This window comes from Sinocyclocheilus anshuiensis, unplaced genomic scaffold (assembly GCF_001515605.1).
Source record: "Sinocyclocheilus anshuiensis isolate Anshui unplaced genomic scaffold, SAMN03320099.WGS_v1.1 scaffold1355, whole genome shotgun sequence".
NCBI classification, from domain to species: Eukaryota; Metazoa; Chordata; class Actinopteri; order Cypriniformes; family Cyprinidae; genus Sinocyclocheilus; species Sinocyclocheilus anshuiensis.
This window is the reverse complement of record NW_015540070.1, coordinates 546966-564760: the sequence shown is the minus strand read 5'-3', so window position 1 is coordinate 564760 and position 17795 is coordinate 546966. Positions and strand designations below refer to the sequence as shown.

Here is a 17795-nt window from a genome sequence, read left to right as displayed (position 1 = left end):
CATATGAGAAAGTTTTCCCACACACACACACACACACACACACACACACACACACACACACACACACAAAACAAAACCATTTTGACACTTTGACTTCTATGCATTACGCACACATAACCACAAACACACACTACATCCAAGCTGATAATAGAGTCAAACTGCCGTTCATTTACAGATCACAACGATTTCCTGAAGTACATGGTGTATGTAACATTAACCACAGAGAAAGAAAGAAAATTCTTCGGGTCCAGCGAGGCAAGAGTCATCCTATATGTCTGTGTACATCTTGGGAATAAAGGCTTGCATGAGAATTGATGGAAATGCATGCTGTGACAGGAGATCTGGCACCGGAGCAGCTGCTTCTTTAAACAACAAACATGTGTTGTCACACCCACAATCATCTATGATATTTCTGATCCAAAGTCATGTATTCATAACCAGCGAACATTTCATTCAACTCTTGGTGGACAATGTGGGTGAAAGTTGGTGAGTGTGTGAAGGACTGTGTTTTTGAGTTTGTGTGTGTCACTTCTTTCATCTCACATTTCAGTTCGGCTGGTACTTACAGTACTAAACTGATAGATCTCATCATATGTGTGTTGCACAGACATCTGGAAGGATTTAAGATGCACTAATCACTAGATTATCATCCTTAGCCATGCCTGACCCTTAAGAACATTCCACAATCATGCTTTTAAGGAGCAGGAATGGGAAAAATATTTTCACTTGCATTACCTTAACCTCTCCGGTAGAGTGAACATGGAAAACTATATATAAAACAGATAGAGGTGCAGTTTATCATGTCACACAATCGTGTGAAACAGGATAGTTGATTCTCAATCTTAAAAAAAAAAAAGAGATAAACACATCATATGCTCATTGGAAAAAGTGCCTCTACTTTCAATTTTGCAAAACTCCAAAAATGAGCACTGGTTGCTGTAAACAACCACTTTTATTCCTTTTTACACAAATTATGATGATGGAGCGGAGTACTTATTAATTAAAACTTATTTTCACTCAGCTCCTTGCACATGACTATGTTATGATCTCAAAACACTTTTATCATAGTGCAAACATTGATTTGAAAAACTAATGCATTTTAACGTTGGAATCACATAACCGACAAGAGCAAGAACCGGGATGAGCTCCTGAGCAAGTTTACTATTTAAAAAAAGCCATATATGCCATATATGATTTACTCATCTTCAAGTTGTTCCAAACCTGTATGATTTTATTTTGTTCTGCTGAACACAAAAGATATTTGAAGAATATTGATAACCAAGCAGTTTCCGCTAGACATTGACCATAGTAGGGAAAAAATACTATTGAAAGAAGTGGCTACTGACAACTTTTTTTGTGTTCAGCAGAAAAAAAGTAACTCATACAGGTTTGGAACAACATGATGGTGAGTAAATGATGATGGAATTGAAATACCCTTGTACTATTCCTTTAAGTAAATAAGTTTTGATCTCACATTTACTTCTGTTAACACTATCGGTTAAGGTTAGGGTTTAGTGTAGGTGGTGCGTTATTTTCAAACACCATAAAGCATTAAGATTTTAGCGTTACTCACTGGACATTTAATTTCCAGACTGCCGTTTTATGTACAACAACCAATGTAATAAAATGTTGCCAGATTCATCTTCATCTGCTTTGGATAAAACTGAACACACTTTTAGCACCACTCACTAGACATTAACTTTGAAAGTCACATGCAAGAATATATTTAGCAGAAATATCACCACAGGAACATTTTTCCAACAAGACTTGGTTGGACAAATAAGTCTATACCTGGAGAAAGCTATCCATTAGCATTCATCTCAATGGACGTTTTACTAGTCCAGGACCTCCTGGAAGTATGCAATTAGATTTTTGGGACCACAGAACTTTTTAAGCCAATCACACAAGCCATACATTTCATGTGACTACAATAGCATGATGTCATGACAACATTTAATGGCTGATAGAAATCAGACAATCCCAAGCCCTTCATTAGCGACTATCCTGAGCTATGACGTGAGTCAACAAACATGGAAAAATGTCTAATTTATGCTTTTAAAGGCCTCCAAAAGCAAATCGACTACCAATAAAAATCTACTATATTAACTATACTATATATATGAAATGTAAGCAATATATATTGCATGTTTTGTGGGTAAAGATGCTGTAATTACAACATCTACCAGTAGGGGCTAACCTGCCATCATGCAAACCAGCTAAACTTCTCTATTACAATTATAGCCATTACAAAGGCAAAGACTAAAAAAAAAAAAAAGTCAGAGCTGCATCCAAGCATCATAATTTGGACTCTCTGTGCCAAATTAAGCTTTTAAGACACTAACATTTGGTCACACTAAACTTCTGTTACGCTGACTTCCATTTACATGTATGTGAAAGCGGGAGACTGAAAAACAAGCTCAGGTGAATTTCTCTGCATTTCAGAGTTTAGGCTTAATGAACTCTGACCTGCGAATTTATAACACGTCAAGATGTACGACCAATAGATGAACAATATGTCACAGCGTGACAAACTCTAAAGCTGCAGGTATATCTAATTTGTTATGTGCTGATTTTTTTAAATGTAAATTCAGAGATGATTTAAAAGCGAATGCTTGTCCATTTTTGTTTATGCGAGTGATCCGCACTTCTGTTATTTAACCAGCAATTCTCCTGTGTCATTCTGAATGTTTTTGTCTTCTTTGATGGCTCTTTTGGAGTTAAACATGAGAGCTTTTGCAATGCACATGACCTTTTATGTCCTGCTGTTTATGTTGGATCTGCTGATGTCATTGTGGGCGTGCATGTTGTTTCTCCCTCTTTCAAAGTGGGTCTGACCCTGACCCTAAATGACACTATTTTGATAACTTTTTTTTTTCCACTCTTTGATGTCAAAGTTATGAAAACATTAGTGACACCAGCCTCCCAAGATTCTCGAGAAAACATGTCTAAATGGCTCTCTTTAACAACGGATTTACTTCATTAAGCTTGTCATGGAAAACCAAATTCAAGAGTCTGAGGATATTCTGTCAGTACTTGCACTCCCACAAGGCTTAACACACTTCCACATTCTTTTATTCAGAAAAACAAGGTCATTTGAGTAGGCTGTTAATAAAGGTGGGCTTGTCGGGGGTGGAGTGGGGGGTACTCCATGCTGATGGTTATTTAAGGACACTGACCTGATGTTTTCATGATTTTATTGCCTCAAGAGGGTTACATTTTTTGAAGCTAAATGTCTGACTGGTTTGTTTTGTCTCATTTGAGCTGAAAACACAAACATAGAAGCCCTACCGTGAATGGAAACATAGATGCGCATGGCTTCTGCCGGACAATAAAACTAACACCTGTCATACTACGGCAGAAACACCACTTGCTATTTATTGACATGCACAAGTGCACTCTTGTTTAAGTTACACGCACTGTAAACATAACTCCAGCTCTTTCCAGCGGCTGTAAATGTCTTTTTCTTAAAGATTTAGGAATGTCAACAAACAAAAACTTTTGTTTGGTGGTGACATGTGGATTAATAAAGAACAAATAAACTAAAACTAAACAAGCGGTGTAAATATGTGTAACTCACATGGAAGCCCTAAGGTCTTGCATTGAATTTTTTAACAAATGTTGCTGATTTATTTATTTATTTATTTTTTAGATATTTTCATCAAACAAAAGTAGTTTTCTTAAGATCCCAAATTTAACGTTTTTTTCTTGGTCTGATATTATCAAATCATTAAATGCATTAAATTGTCAAAAATGACAGTAAAGACATTTTAAAATGTTACATGAGATTTCTATTTCAAATGAATGCTGTTCATTTAACTTTCTATCATCTTTCTGTTTTTGTTTCCACAAGAATATTAAGCAGGGACCACTGTTTTCAACATTGATAATAATAAGAAATGTTTCTTGAGCAGCAAATTAGCATATTAGAATGATTTCTGAAGGATCATGTGACACTGAAGACTGGAGTAATGATGCTGAAAAATCAGCTTTGCATCACAGGAATGAATTATATTTTTAAATGCATTATTATTAATAATTGAGTACCAAAAATTGCTGCATCACTATGGAAGCCCATTTCCCCCTTAAAAAATTAATGACTTAAAAAGTCAAAATTATGAGATAAAAAGTCGAAATTATGACTTAAAAGACGACATTATGACTTTAAAAAGTCAAAATTATGACTTAAAAAGTCGACATTATGACTTAAAAAAAAATCGAAATTATTACTTTACAAGTCGAAATTAACTTAATGACTTTATAAACACATTGGTCACAGGAAAGTGGTCTATAATGATAAACGGGAAATTCTGAAACAAGTTAATTTGGCTTAAAACAGTTTGGAGGACCAAGTTCAACACACCCTTTATTAATAAAGCATATACCATACAATATACAGACAAGCAGAATATAGCCCAGAATATGAGCGCAACACGCTGAGTTGCACGTTAAGCGTTTTCTTGGGGTAGAACATGAAATAAATCAATATATATATATGTTTATATATAACATATATATACTGTATGTATATATATAAACGCAACACATGCAAAGTCTCACGTTAAGCCTTTATTCTTTATAACAGTTTTCTATGGGAGGAAAGCACTTAAATTCAGCACGTTGCGTTCATATTCCGGGTTCATCTGCTTGCCTTTTAATAAATTTTAATCATCTGAATACTAGATGTGTTTTTTATATCACTGTCTCCTTCCACTAAGCCATGTTAAGTGTTTTCTACCCCAAGAAAATGCTTAACGTGCAACTAAGCGCGATGCGTTCATATTCTGGGCTATATGCTGGTACTGGACCTGGTCCTCCAAACTGTTTTTAGCCAAATTACTTGTACTTTAGGAGTAATAATGAAATCACAACCGAGTCTACCAGAAAGTCAGAGACTCTTACATCAGGCCTGCCTATATAGAAGAAAGACTAATATATGGACAAAGTAGGCCTAGTATATGAACTGGCACACCAAAACGTGCCATTTTAGTCCTTGAGATTACTTTGTGGGAAATGTGTTATCTAATGTTTTAAAGTATAAGTACAAATTAATGTTTTTAATTATATATATATATATATATATATACATATATTAATCCAAAGTCCCAAACTAAAAAAACTGAGGGCAGAATGTCTGACTGCGTTCAAATTAAAAAGGGATGCATTTTGAAAATACTTAATTTCAATTTCAAGCATGTAATAAAAATGATCAAAAATATTGAGCAAATTGAACTAGTTTAAACCTGTCACGTCTGCACTGTCCAATTGAAGGCCTAAAATTATTCAGTGATTCAATAACTCACTCAAAAAACATAAAAGATATTCATTTGTCACCACCTACTGGCATAAAGATGTAATCAGCAAAAATGGTCACTTAATGTGTGAGTGAATTAATCAGAACAAATCTTTTTAATGAACAAGTTCAAGAGAAGTCAGTGGGAAAACGCTTACATGGCTTTGTGGAAGGAGACAGTGATATAAAAAAAAACACATTTATTATTCAGTTTATGAAAAATATAAACTATGTGTGTACAGGCGAGCGGATGATCCCGAAATATGAACGCAACGCGCTGAATTTAAGCGCTTTCCTCCCATAGAAAACTGTTATAAAGAATAAAGGCTTAACGTGAGACTTTGCGTGTGATGCGTTTCATATTCTGGCCACATCTCCTTGCTTGCACACACACACACACACACACATATACTGTGTATATATATATATATATATATATATATATATATATATTTCACGTTCTACCCCAAGAAAATGCTAAACGTGCAACTCAGCGCGTTGCGTTCATATTCTGGGCTTGTCTGTTAATGGTATATGCTTTATTAATAAGGTGTGTATTGAACTTGGTCCCCCAAACTGCCAAATTAACTCGTTTGAGAATGTCCCGTTTATCATTATAGACTCATGTGACCAATCCCAATCCTGTGACCAATGTGTTTATAAAGTCATTAAGTCAATTTCGACTTGTAAATTCACAATTTCGACTTTTTATCTTGTAATTATGACTTAAGTCATAATTTCGAAATTTTATCTCGTAATTTTTACTTTCAAATTCATAATTTCGACTAGTAAAGACATAATTTTGACTTTTTATCTCATAATTTTGACTTTTTAAGTCATAATTATGACTCAAGTAGCCTGTCATAATTTCGACTTTTTAAGTCATAATTTCGACTTTTTGTCTCATAATTTCGATTTTTTTTTTTAATCTCGTAATTATGACTTAAGTATGTCATAATTTTGACTTTTTAAGGCATGATTTTTTTTTCTTACATGGCGGAAATAGGCTTCCATACATCACGGATGAGCAAATGTGTTTTTTCTTTTATCTGGGACTCACTTAAGCAAAAATATCTCTGTGTCCTCAGTGATAAAGCACTTCCAAATCAGTGTCTGACCGTTGAGAAACAAGCTGCAAAATTATCGTCATAGACATTAGTGAGAAAACACGTTTGCATGGTTATTGCATGATAAAGAAAGAAAGAACATGAGGGTCGTATTATCAAAAACACTTTTCCCCCCTATAACTGAATTAAAATCCACTTAAAAATATTGTGTGTGTGTGTGTGTGCGTGTGTGAAGGAGATGCTATATGTATTTATTTGTTATTCATTTATAGGTATTATTTTTATATGGATTTACTGGATAAATAACAACTGCAGGCTTCGACACTCTAATAAGCTCCTATATAGTCTGACAACATGTACACTTTCAGGTTATTAATACTAAATGAATTCTTGGCATTCATGCCTGAGGTTTTTGTTAGAGGAGTAGAGTACTGTTGCCGGTACGACGCGCGTGCCTCTTTATCTCGTCAACAGATACGCGAGCTTCCACACGCGCGTGAACGGACAACTCTATCACGTGACACGCAGAGAAACTCTCCACGCGCTGAGGAAAAAAAAAATGATGCAACTCCGAAAGACAATTGCGTGGATTATGTGATCTCACAAAACTCCCCTCAGAGACATTTGAGAGCCCCGCGGTTGACACATTATTAAAGCACCCTTCCCCAGCTGAGTTTTACACCCTGTAGCCCATTCATAAACTCCGTGGCGAAACCACGACAAAAGGCCTCGCGACGCGCGTCGAGTAGAGGAGGAGACGTGTAGCTGGCCATGTCATGGCTATTATTATCTCAAGGAAAGGGGCAATGACAATAGCGGTGGTCTCGGGCTGTCCAAAACGGGGTCCCGTCCTGACCTGAGTGAGGTCACGTACCACGATGCGAGTGCACGCGGTCTATCATCTCGTTACTGCGCCAAATAAACGCGTCAAAATGAATCCCAGACCAAAGGAACGGGACGCGACAATTTGGCATTAGAAATTGGTTTTATAAGAGTTTTCAAGAGGGAACTTGAGTGAGGAGCTTGGTTCGCCCTGTCCTAAAATGAATCACAAATTGCATTACTCAATTCTTCAGCTTCAGTAAACCCACAACATGAACCTGATTAGAGTGTTCTTCAGTCTATCAAAACTGCATGGAAAATTAGTTTTGGAAAGAGCTAGATATAGGCCTACTTTCACCTTTTGTTGTAATGAATGAATGGCACAGCATGGTCCAGAATGAGGTTGCGAAATATAGCTCAAATTCATTATTACTTACTGCCTGATTTAACTAATAGTGTTAAACTAAACGTTTTCTAATAGTGCATTTGCATTCATGTCTAAGGAATTTTTGACAAAAATATAACATTTAATATACTGTTTAAACAAACAAACAAAAAAGCTTATTTTTAAATTAAATCTTATTAAAGTTTTGTTTTCCGTTTTCAAGAACGTCTAACGAGCAGCACATTGTGGATCTTACACACTGAATGTCCTGATTAATTTATCTATATTTTAAAACAAATAAATGTAAATGAGTTTCATTTCATAAAGAACACATTTCGTATTTAGTCGGCAAATACCGATTTGCTGGATTGAATCTATGGAGAAGACGCCTTATTATTGTTATTTCCGACATGATACTTTGGGGTAGCCTAAGCGCACGTTTTCACTATTATACACATTATGTTCCGACACAAACAGTGACGCATTTTACGCGCTGTGTTCAAGGAAACACCTCGGACTGGATCTCCACCAGCCAATGGAAGCAGAGGGGGATCATGTAAGAAATTATTGATATTGCCAATTCGTCAAACATGAGCGTGTCAGCGGGACCCAGTGCGCGTATAAATACCGCGAGGCGACCCGGGGAGAGCTAGTCATTTTGGAGAGCGCAAAGCCAGCGAGGAACACCTCATTTCACTTCAACTGATATTTATTTATTTATCTATTTATTCTGAGCCTTGCTTTGGGATGAACAGATTGCTTCTGAACTTTTTCTGGGTGGCAGCATTCAGCGCACTCCTGTCAGCGCCGGGGCTCCGGGCTTCTCCAGTGGTTGGGCAGGAACCTATCCGCTGCGCCCCGTGCTCCCCGGAGCGGCTGGCCGAGTGTCCCGCGGTGGATGCCGGCTGTGAGGAGGTGCTTCGAGAGCCGGGCTGTGGCTGCTGCCTCGCCTGCGCGTTGAAGAGAGGTGACTCCTGCGGGATCTACACTGCGCCCTGCGGCACGGGGCTCCGCTGCTTGCCCAAACCTGGAGAAGCCCGGCCCCTGCATGCGCTCACCCGAGGACAGGCGGTGTGCACTGAGACCCCCGAGCCTGATCAGAACCAAAGCGACAACACGCCAGGTACCAGCGTTTAATAGGACTGCACCGTAGCTCTGCGTCCTAATAGTTTATTGCATCATGTCATCTCGCTGATTCAACCGTTGGCGAGATTTCATCAGCGTTAACAAACCACTTGGATATTTTAGATGTTTAGATACGCATCTTCAGCGAATAAATATAGCGAAAAATAGGATCGACTATTTTGGCGACAAGTGAAAATATGAGCTCCGACTAAGTTATCAGTCTTTAGCACAAACGTTTAAAAACAAAGTTAAAACCTGTATGTAGCATTCTGAAGAGACACTTAAAAATGGAAAATTACTTTAACTAAAGTCTGTTCAAGGCTCCCGCAACCCTGCCAATAATTCTATCCTTGCCTTTTCTTTCAGATCACCCGGAGTCACACAACGGGCCAACAGCAGTGAATGAAGGCAGCTCAGCGGTCTTCGTGCCCGGCCACGGCAAGCCCTTCGACCCGCGGGTCATCACTGCTAAAGAGAGCATGAAGGCCAAAGTCAACGCAATACGCAAGAAACTCGTGGAACAGGTGAGTGCGTCTAAAGCGCCTCGATTTTATGGATGTGCATAAAGGCTTAGTAAAATGAGACTCTGGTACAACGTGCGGCCACAAGAGGGCAGTAGAAGGTTTCTTGAATTTTTTCGTATATGCCGCATGGGGATTTGGGATGCATAATTTGATGCATTTTTTTCAGAGCAATTGCATTTAAGAGTGACTATATTTAGCAAAAAAAAAATAAAAAATGTGTTCTTGAGGTTGTAAATAATGACAATAACCCGAAATTCTTAAATAAAAATAAAAACTGGCATAATTATATTAAAATAACAACTAATAAAACAATTATTAATGATTATATTTATAACAATAATCATTATTATTAGTTGTTGTAAAAGTAGTTGAAATGTATTATTATTACAACAGCAACAACAACAACAACCAATAATACTTATTATTAGTAGTAGTTTTTGTTAATCATTTTCTAAAAAATTGAAACAATTTTGAAAATATTATTAAAATAAATGTTTATGTTTTTAGAAATTTTTGAAAAACTGTATTTTATTAAAAAAATGTTTCTAAATAACTATATTCTATCTTTCTAGGGTCCTTGTCATATTGAACTGCAGACAGCCCTTGACAAGATCACTAAATCACAGCAGAAACTGGGAGACAAAATGACCAGATTCTACCTTCCAAATTGTGACAAACACGGTCTCTACAAAGTCAAACAGGTAAGAAGAAGAGTCTTGTGTGCAAGTATGTGTTACAGAAACCACCTAACATCTTGATTTCACATTGAGAGTTTGTGTGTAGGTATCTAAAGCTTAACGTGTGATATTCATCAACACGATGATATATGTGTGATGGCCGAGAGTTAGAACCACACTCCACTGAGAACTAGGCTGTGCATGCAAGCTTGTGTTTCTAGAGAATGAAATAACCCGTCTCACGCTCACTCTCTCTGTCTTGTTCTCCCCTCAGTGTGAATCATCTCTGGATGGTCAGAGGGGGAAGTGTTGGTGTGTGTCATCCTGGAACGGGAAGAAGATTCCTGGATCAAGTGACCTGCCAGCAGATGCCGAGTGTCCCGAGGAACTCAACCACTGATTTGTCACACACACACACACACACACACACACACACACACACTGGGGGATCTGAAGTGCTCAACCACTGATCTCTCTCTCACACACATACATATTATACCACTGATTTTTATCATTATATTTTTAAAAAATATCTTAGTATTTATTTATTGTTAGTGGTGGTATTTAATTCAGGTACACTGTTTTTGATTGGTAAACTCCCTAAACTCACCAAAAAAGAAGAAGAAGAAAAAAAGAAAAAGATCTATTTTTCTGTAAAGAAAATGAATATGTATTTTACATGAAGTACCCATACTTATTTATTTAAACTGAATGTATTCATTTCGATATGTGGATAATAATATTTATTCTTTATGCCTTATACATATTTTTGTATGGTGTAAATCTGTATATTTGCTGTATATAGATGACTGTGTCTCTTGTCTTAAATTTCCTTCAGGCTTGCTTTGTTGGAAAGGACTGATATGGAAAAAAGCACTGCATGACCAAACCTCTTTGTCACTGTCTGTACATTGTCATATTTTTATGCTGTATATGTTTTTATTATTATTATTATATTTTACTAATGAATTCTTTGTATTTGTTTATAATTATTGAGATTAGATGGGCATAAAAGTGGGAATCTTTCCCCCCCCACACAGTTCTGTGTTTTTTACATGCAAGAGTATTGATTTTCACAGCTTTTGAAACGGGTAACTGCCTGTTCCTACCTCTCTGTCTTTTAAGTTAATTAAAAAAAATTTAAATCAAGTGTTTGTAAATTGCTTGTCTGTATGATCAAAGTGAGATTACAGTCTTACTGTATTGTCGATCATATTTGTGTTGTCTAATACTGTAGTCCATTTATTATTTTTTTTAAGGGATGACGAAAAGAGATTCAGACGTTGCTTCACTCCAAAGCAGTCGCTCATGTGTATAATATATTTTTCATGCTTTGTAATTGTAAGTCATTGTGGGTAAAAATAACTATTTAATAAATCATCTTTATAAGCACTGCAGTGTCAGTCGTTTAAACTCGCCCTCGGGTCAGATGAAAAGCTGCGGTGAACTATGAAACAAGATTGAATCAAACTCAATTAGTAACACTCTTAAAAAATGCTGGGTTATTTTTTTAACCCAAATGCTGGGTTCGGCCTGTTGGGTCATTTTATTGGGTTGTTTTTAATATTTTACCCAGGTGCTGGGTTATTTTTTTAAACCCACGTGCTGGGTTCAGCAGCTTGTTGGGTCATTTTATTGGGTTATTTGTAATATTTTTACCCAGGTGCTGGGTCATTTTTAAAGGGGTCCTATTATGCTCTTTTACAAAGTCTTGATTTTGTTTTGGGGGTGTACTAGAACATGCTGTCATGCTTGGTGGTTCGAAAAACGCATTATTTTTCACATAATTTACATTATTACAATATCTTTCTCCCCAGCCTGGCACAAACGGCTCGATTAGTTCCGGATTTGATGAAGGCCCGCCTCCTGAAAAACAAAATGTGTTGTGATTGGTTAGCTGTCCCAGTGCGTTGTGATTGGCGAACAAGAAGGCGGGGCTTCGTTCGATAGAGCGGCCATATTGATGCTGCATCCGAAAACTTAGGCAGCTGACTTGCTGCCGTATGAGGCAATGACTTTGCAGGCAGTGTTTTTGCACGAAGGCACCTCATGAAACGAATGATTTCGGACAGGCTTCTGAGGCAGCGTAACGGTTTAATGATCTACAACAAAATAGAACGAGTTTTGGTGATAACTAAACGAATATTTAATTACTATAATACTAATTTCTCGCTAGAAATAACATCAAAAGTGCAAAAAGTTAGTCAGAAATATACATTTACACACAAACTGACCACCAAACGCAACTTTCAGACACCATCTTTATTTTTTTAGCTCAACCGTCACGGAATGGAACGCACCGGATTGTGGGATATCAATGGCAGCGAAGGATACATCTATGCTGCCTTCAAAATTCGATCAGAAGAAGGTACCTCCGGAGACAGGAAGTAAAGCAGAATTTGGATTCTGACGTGCCTTGATGCCTTCCTGCCTTGGAATGCTGCCTCCGAAGGCAGCATTTTAGATTTTTCGGACGCAGCCTGAGTGTTGCATTTTTCTCCATTCAAAACTATGGCTCTAAATAAGTATATACTCATACACGAAATCGGCTCATTACAGACACTCTAAATGCGCTCGTGCACACCTCAGAGTGTGCTAAGAATGCAGGAGGGTGCCCTGCTTTGAAGCCAACAAGCACTATTTTGCGGTCCATGACGGCAAGAACCCCTTCAACATCTGGCAACACACAGGCTTCCGATGACAGCGACTCAGATGTGGAGTTAACAGCTAAAGTCTGTCTACACTGGACGCGACAAAGCGAGTGTTAACAATCATTTTAATACGTCATAAATAGAACGAGGCATCAGTTTACTGTTGGGGTTGTGTCGTGCCGCGCCGCGACGCATCCAGTGCAGACAATCACTGATTATAATGGGTTAGTATTTTGTCGCATTGCTCCTATTGTGGTAATTTGCAGGTTATGCCAACAGGTTGTTGGTTTAGACAAAAGCTGTATTCTGTACGTTTGACTCGTGTACGATTATTTTCTTCTAAATTCTATAATTTAGAGCTTCTGGTACGATACTTGGACATTTCCAATCTAGGAAAGAGCGGTTCTCAGTGCCGCCGCCGATTTGGTGCACTCTTTCCGGGAAATAAAGGTTTGTATACATTTTATTTCATTTTTAAAGTCTTTAATGTGGTGTAAATTATATTATTTTACGCAACGCAGCAAAATATTATGCCAGCTGCGTCAGCTCAGCCGCAGTCGTTTCGCGCTGGAAACGCCTTTGCCTTGCATAACATAAATTGATTTTATTAGTTATAATACTGAGTGTAATTTAATTTGGTGTTAAAATATGTTCTCTACTCTCAGTACTGTTTGCTTTTGGTGAGGGTTTGGAGTCAGTCACGCCATCTCTCAGCTACGAGTGAAACGCGAGACCGCGGTCTAAAGTTAGCAGTTCCCCCGCGAACAGCAGCCCTTCACTGGCTCAGATTTCGGCGACACACCGGCACGAGAATTAGCATCATTTCGGTAAAAAGCGATTACAGAGAACGGTTGAATACACTTAAATTAAAATGCTACTTTTAAATGTGCCTTTTTAATTCTACAAATGCTTGTTAAACGAGTTTAAATGTATGTAATATTGTAAACTATACTGTATTTACCCAAACAAATTAAATTTGTCGTGCATTTTGTCCATGGGTGTGCTTGCTTAATAATAAATGTTGATCTTTTGATTATTGCTGTTGCCTATAGTAATTCTGTGTGATTTTTCATTTCCAGCCCATTTTAATTGTTGTTTTTAACCCAGCATTTTTTAGAGTGTAATGTCAGGACAAAACAACAACACCTGAACATAACGGGAAGCTGGTTAACAAAAACCACAAAGTGCAAAACATCTCCATTTCTTTCTCTCGATTTCTCCTGCCAAGCTTGATTATGTTCTGTCTTGTTTATATTTAAAATTGCCTGCAGGCAGAACCGTGTGTGCGCACGCATATGTGTCCTTATCGTGGTAATCTCAAATGAGGGGGACTAACTTTAGCTCGGTATTTTGGGGAACCAGGCTCCACTCTCTCTACGGTGCCTTTGACCTGGGCTGTGTTTGTGCTGGCTGGTCAGCGGCACCCCCCTCCCCCAATTCGATTTCATGAATTGTGGCATCGCAGCTTCTTTTTTGAGAATTGGCTGCGCTGACATGGCTTGGACAAGCGAATAACTATGCTAATGTGAATAGGGTCTCTGTGTGTAAATTTAAGGAGTAATGACCTGTGTAGGGCTCAAGCTAGAGTGTGAAATGAAGCGTTGAAGATGTTGACCTGTTACACACATGAGATTTTAAATCTCCATTGCCCCTGGCACTATGTTATACTAATGACAAAATTACTGTAGCTAACATATACGCTTTCTGTGAAAGAACCATTGTTTTGAAACTCTTGACGGTGACACTAGTCACCTTATCTAAAATGAATGAATGGCCTCCAAATGTTAAAAACAAATCCAAACTGATATACTTCAGGAATAGTTCACCCATGAATAACAAAAATCTGTCATTTACGCACCCTTGTGTCATTCCAAACCTGCATTTCTTTATTTTGTGGAAGAAGATATTTTGAAGAACTGCTTTTGCCAGTTGAACTTGACAACAGTTGAACAACATTGGACTCCACTGACTTTCACTCTATGTACAAAATGTACAGAATTTTCATTTTAGGGTGAACAATCCCTTCAATTTTGTAGAAGCTGTGAAATTACAGTCTGTCATCGTGTAAATAAAACTGTTTAAATTTTTTTATTAAAAAAAAACAAAAAACAAGGCATTAAATACAAATTATATTTGAACAAAAACTTTTCCTTTCTTGAAGAAAGTGATAGCTATATAATTTCTAGTTTAGTAACATAAAAAGCTTTTTAAAGAATCAAAATTTTAAATGAAAAACAAAAAGCAATTACCCGTGAACGGAGGGATCTTTAAAAGTGACTTGCGGGCGAGAGACCCTGGCATTGCACAGAATGAGGGTGGCAAGCTTTCTTGAAGATCAACTAGCTTGAACATTGACCTTGATGTTCTTTGAAACACAAGCTTGGCCTCAGCTTTACTGAATCTTAGCGTTCACTTTAGCTTAGTTTAACTTAGGTTAGCTAAAGTTAAGCTTAGATTTAGCTTAATTCATACCGTAGAAGGCCTACATAACCTGAAGATTTAAACTAAACCTTACATAAAACGATTCGAGGACAGCATCTTCGCTAAGCTAACAAAAGACACGTCGTACTCCGCACTGTAGATAAACAACAAACCTAAAACAAAAACAAAAGACTTTAGTGATTATATTCCCAAAATTATGCTGAGTTCTATGTTTCACTACTGTGCAATCAACGGGTCACTGAATTGTTCTCAAATACATGGTTTGGATCAGCTTATATTTCTTTCTTGGATAAATAATCTTTTTTAGCATAAAGTTCACATGCCTCTTTAGCTGGCCTGAAACAAAATATATATTCATATAAAAAAAATTACATGACAAAATTACAAGTTAAGGAAGGGCTAATAGCTTAGCACACTCATATGCTCTTTCCCCATAATCAAGTCAGATAAGGTGTAGCACCAAACATTTTTGTTTGTCTTTTCTTTAGCTGTTTGGGAAAGGGGTGAGCTTTTTGTCGACGCTATGGTAATAAGCTAACGTGTGGGCTACCTCTCTGGCACCCTCCACCTTTCAAGTCTTTTCTCAGGAGGTCAGTTTTGAGACAACAACACCAGCCCTGGTTATCCAACATGGCCACCATGTTAGCCTGTAGCTTTCCTACTGGGGCGATCGATATGGATTCTTAGAGAGACAGAGGGTGAAAAAACCTGCGACACAGATTTCCACACAGGTTTTGTTAAGGCGTCGATTTCACAAACTGCCATAGCTACACTGATTTCGCAGCGGTAATTCTGTCACTGTAGCGTTACGGTTACATTCAAACCCATAAACAAGACATTGCGCAAAATACATGCTTTCAGCAAAGACTTAGAAATGTGATGGACAATGATAGTCAGCGACTGGAGCAACAATCAAAGTGCTTCATGATGTTTTGAAAGTGAGATAATGTCCACGTGGAGCATATCAATGCTGTCCCGACAACACAAGCTAACAGCTCTGCGTCCGATGTAAGATAATATAAAAAAAAAAGGGCTTCATCTAAGTATGTCCTGGTATAGAATCGTTTACAATTGGTCTAATTGTTTTATCTATCTGTTGGCCTAGTGACAGGCTGGAGTACGTATTCAGGAGGGGCCAAAGTGCATGAAGTGCTTGTGCTTCAGATGGAGTCTATGGCTAGAGCCGCCTATAGTGCCACTGAGCGTGCCCAGTTTAAACAACCTTACATCAGGAGGGCAGAAACAGGAAGTAGGACTTCCGCTGGCAGAGAGCGATACACGCTGTAGCAGAAGAGAGAGACGGAACAAAAACAGAACCTCCCTCATGTACACAAGAGTACATATGCTCAGACATAGCGTGCCGTTACGGAGTTAAAATTTGCTTGCACTTTTGACTATGTTCACACTTCCCTCTCAGAATACAGTCCAAAACGGAAGACATCCCTACTCTCCTGAAGTGTAAAGTGAGGTTCTGGTCACGTGAATCCATGCCTCAGCATACAAGTGGGAGGTCAGCTTTGGGACAGCACTTTTGAATTTGTATTCATGTAGTTCTTCAGGGGAGATATCCCTCTTTGTCTCCCTGTTTCCACCGCTCTGCCTCTCTCTCCCCTTCACTTTGTCTCCATGTTAATGCAGTGGACTTTCTCCTTTCCGTCGTAGCCGGGTATGGGTTGTCCATACTTGTCCACGCACCAGCAGTAGCCTCTTCTGCGCCCTTTGGATGGACGGCACTGCGGAGAGAGTGGGTGAGACAGGAAGAGAAATGCATAACCATATGATATTTGGACGGGTATATGCAAAACAGACAACATGCTCCAAATGGAAGAGACAGTCGCATAAACACACATTTCTCATCGCATCGCACTTAGGTGAGAAAGAGTAACACGGATACTAGAGCCAGAGAGAGAACGAGGGAGAGAGATTGGGGTAAAGGAATGACGGGATTTAAGGGGAAGTATGTAAGGAAAAGAGGGACAGAGCAAGTGAAATCTATTGAAATATATATAATTTGCACAACTATAAAAAAAATCCCATTTAATTTATATTCAGTGTGTGAATTATTCAACAGCTTGGGGAGTGTCAATTAAAATTTTAAGGGTGCAATTATTTATTATTATTATTTTTATGTGAATCCCAATATCCCCTCACAAAGATCTATCTCTCTTGGACCCCAAAGCAAAATTTGAATTGATGAGCCCAAAGTATACTTTGTTTGTTTTTTTACGTGAATGCTAGGGTATGCGTACTGCGTGCGATGCAAATTTTATCATCATAACACTATGCACACTGATGAGCTCTTGTGTGCAATTCTATTTTAAATGAGTACAAAGTCATTTTTATCACATTTAACTTTTGGAGTGAAAAGGCACAGACATTGGACAAGAATGAATCTTTCTAGTGCGTATGTGTCAAACGTCGCACGCACAATATTAAATAAAGTATACTTTGAAAGGCTGTATGTTGAACTGTGTGCGTATGCTAATGCTAATATATGTGTTCAAAACATTGTACTGTGCCTGAAATGATAGAAAAGAAGATTGTTTTACAGTGTATATGTAAAAACATAAAACATGCTTAGGCCTATCTCATGGCTGAGTGTAGTTATTTCTCTCTGTTTCTCTCGTGCTTGTCTTTCTCTCCTTTGGCAGTGAGTTAGAGACATGTGCAAGTCAAACATCACATCTATGTTGGAAGAATGCTCGCCTGCCACTCACAGTGAGCGTGTTTATGTGTTTATGAGAAATAGAAAAATCAGTGCATCAAACAAACTGTCTTCTGTGGTTCAGGGGCATTTAACGGACACAGCAAG

At 38.0% G+C, this 17795-nt stretch overlaps 2 protein-coding genes across 2 annotated transcripts in view; one reads left to right on the top strand and one right to left on the bottom strand.

Annotated features, from left to right (window-relative positions):
* Positions 1–8231: 8231 nt before the first annotated feature.
* Positions 8232–11098, top strand: LOC107687178 (insulin-like growth factor-binding protein 1). The gene is made up of 4 exons (XM_016484406.1): positions 8232–8687; positions 9056–9213; positions 9786–9914; positions 10165–11098. Exons 1-4 carry the CDS (start codon positions 8312–8314, stop codon positions 10288–10290), a joined length of 789 nt encoding a protein of 262 aa, XP_016339892.1. The 5' UTR covers positions 8232–8311; the 3' UTR covers positions 10291–11098.
* A 3324-nt stretch (positions 11099–14422) lies between these two features.
* Positions 14423–17795, bottom strand: part of LOC107687177 (insulin-like growth factor-binding protein 3) — a 15591-nt gene continuing 12218 nt past the window's right edge. Inside the window, exon 4 of the mRNA XM_016484404.1 lies at positions 14423–16716. Coding sequence (XP_016339890.1) covers positions 16597–16716 — 120 coding nt within the window. The 3' untranslated portion in view covers positions 14423–16596. The remainder of the gene's footprint in view (positions 16717–17795) is intronic.

What these genes read in the sequence shown, in the direction of transcription:
- LOC107687178 (XM_016484406.1), top strand. Translation starts at nt 8,312, where the DNA reads ATGAACAGATTGCTTCTGAACTTTTTCTGGGTGGCAGCATTCAGCGCA. An exon ending in CCAAAGCGACAACACGCCAG is followed by an intron (nt 8,688 to 9,055) that starts GTACCAGCGTTT and finishes CTTTTCTTTCAG; the next exon opens with ATCACCCGGAGTCACACAAC. An exon ending in GCAAGAAACTCGTGGAACAG is followed by an intron (nt 9,214 to 9,785) that starts GTGAGTGCGTCT and finishes CTATCTTTCTAG; the next exon opens with GGTCCTTGTCATATTGAACT.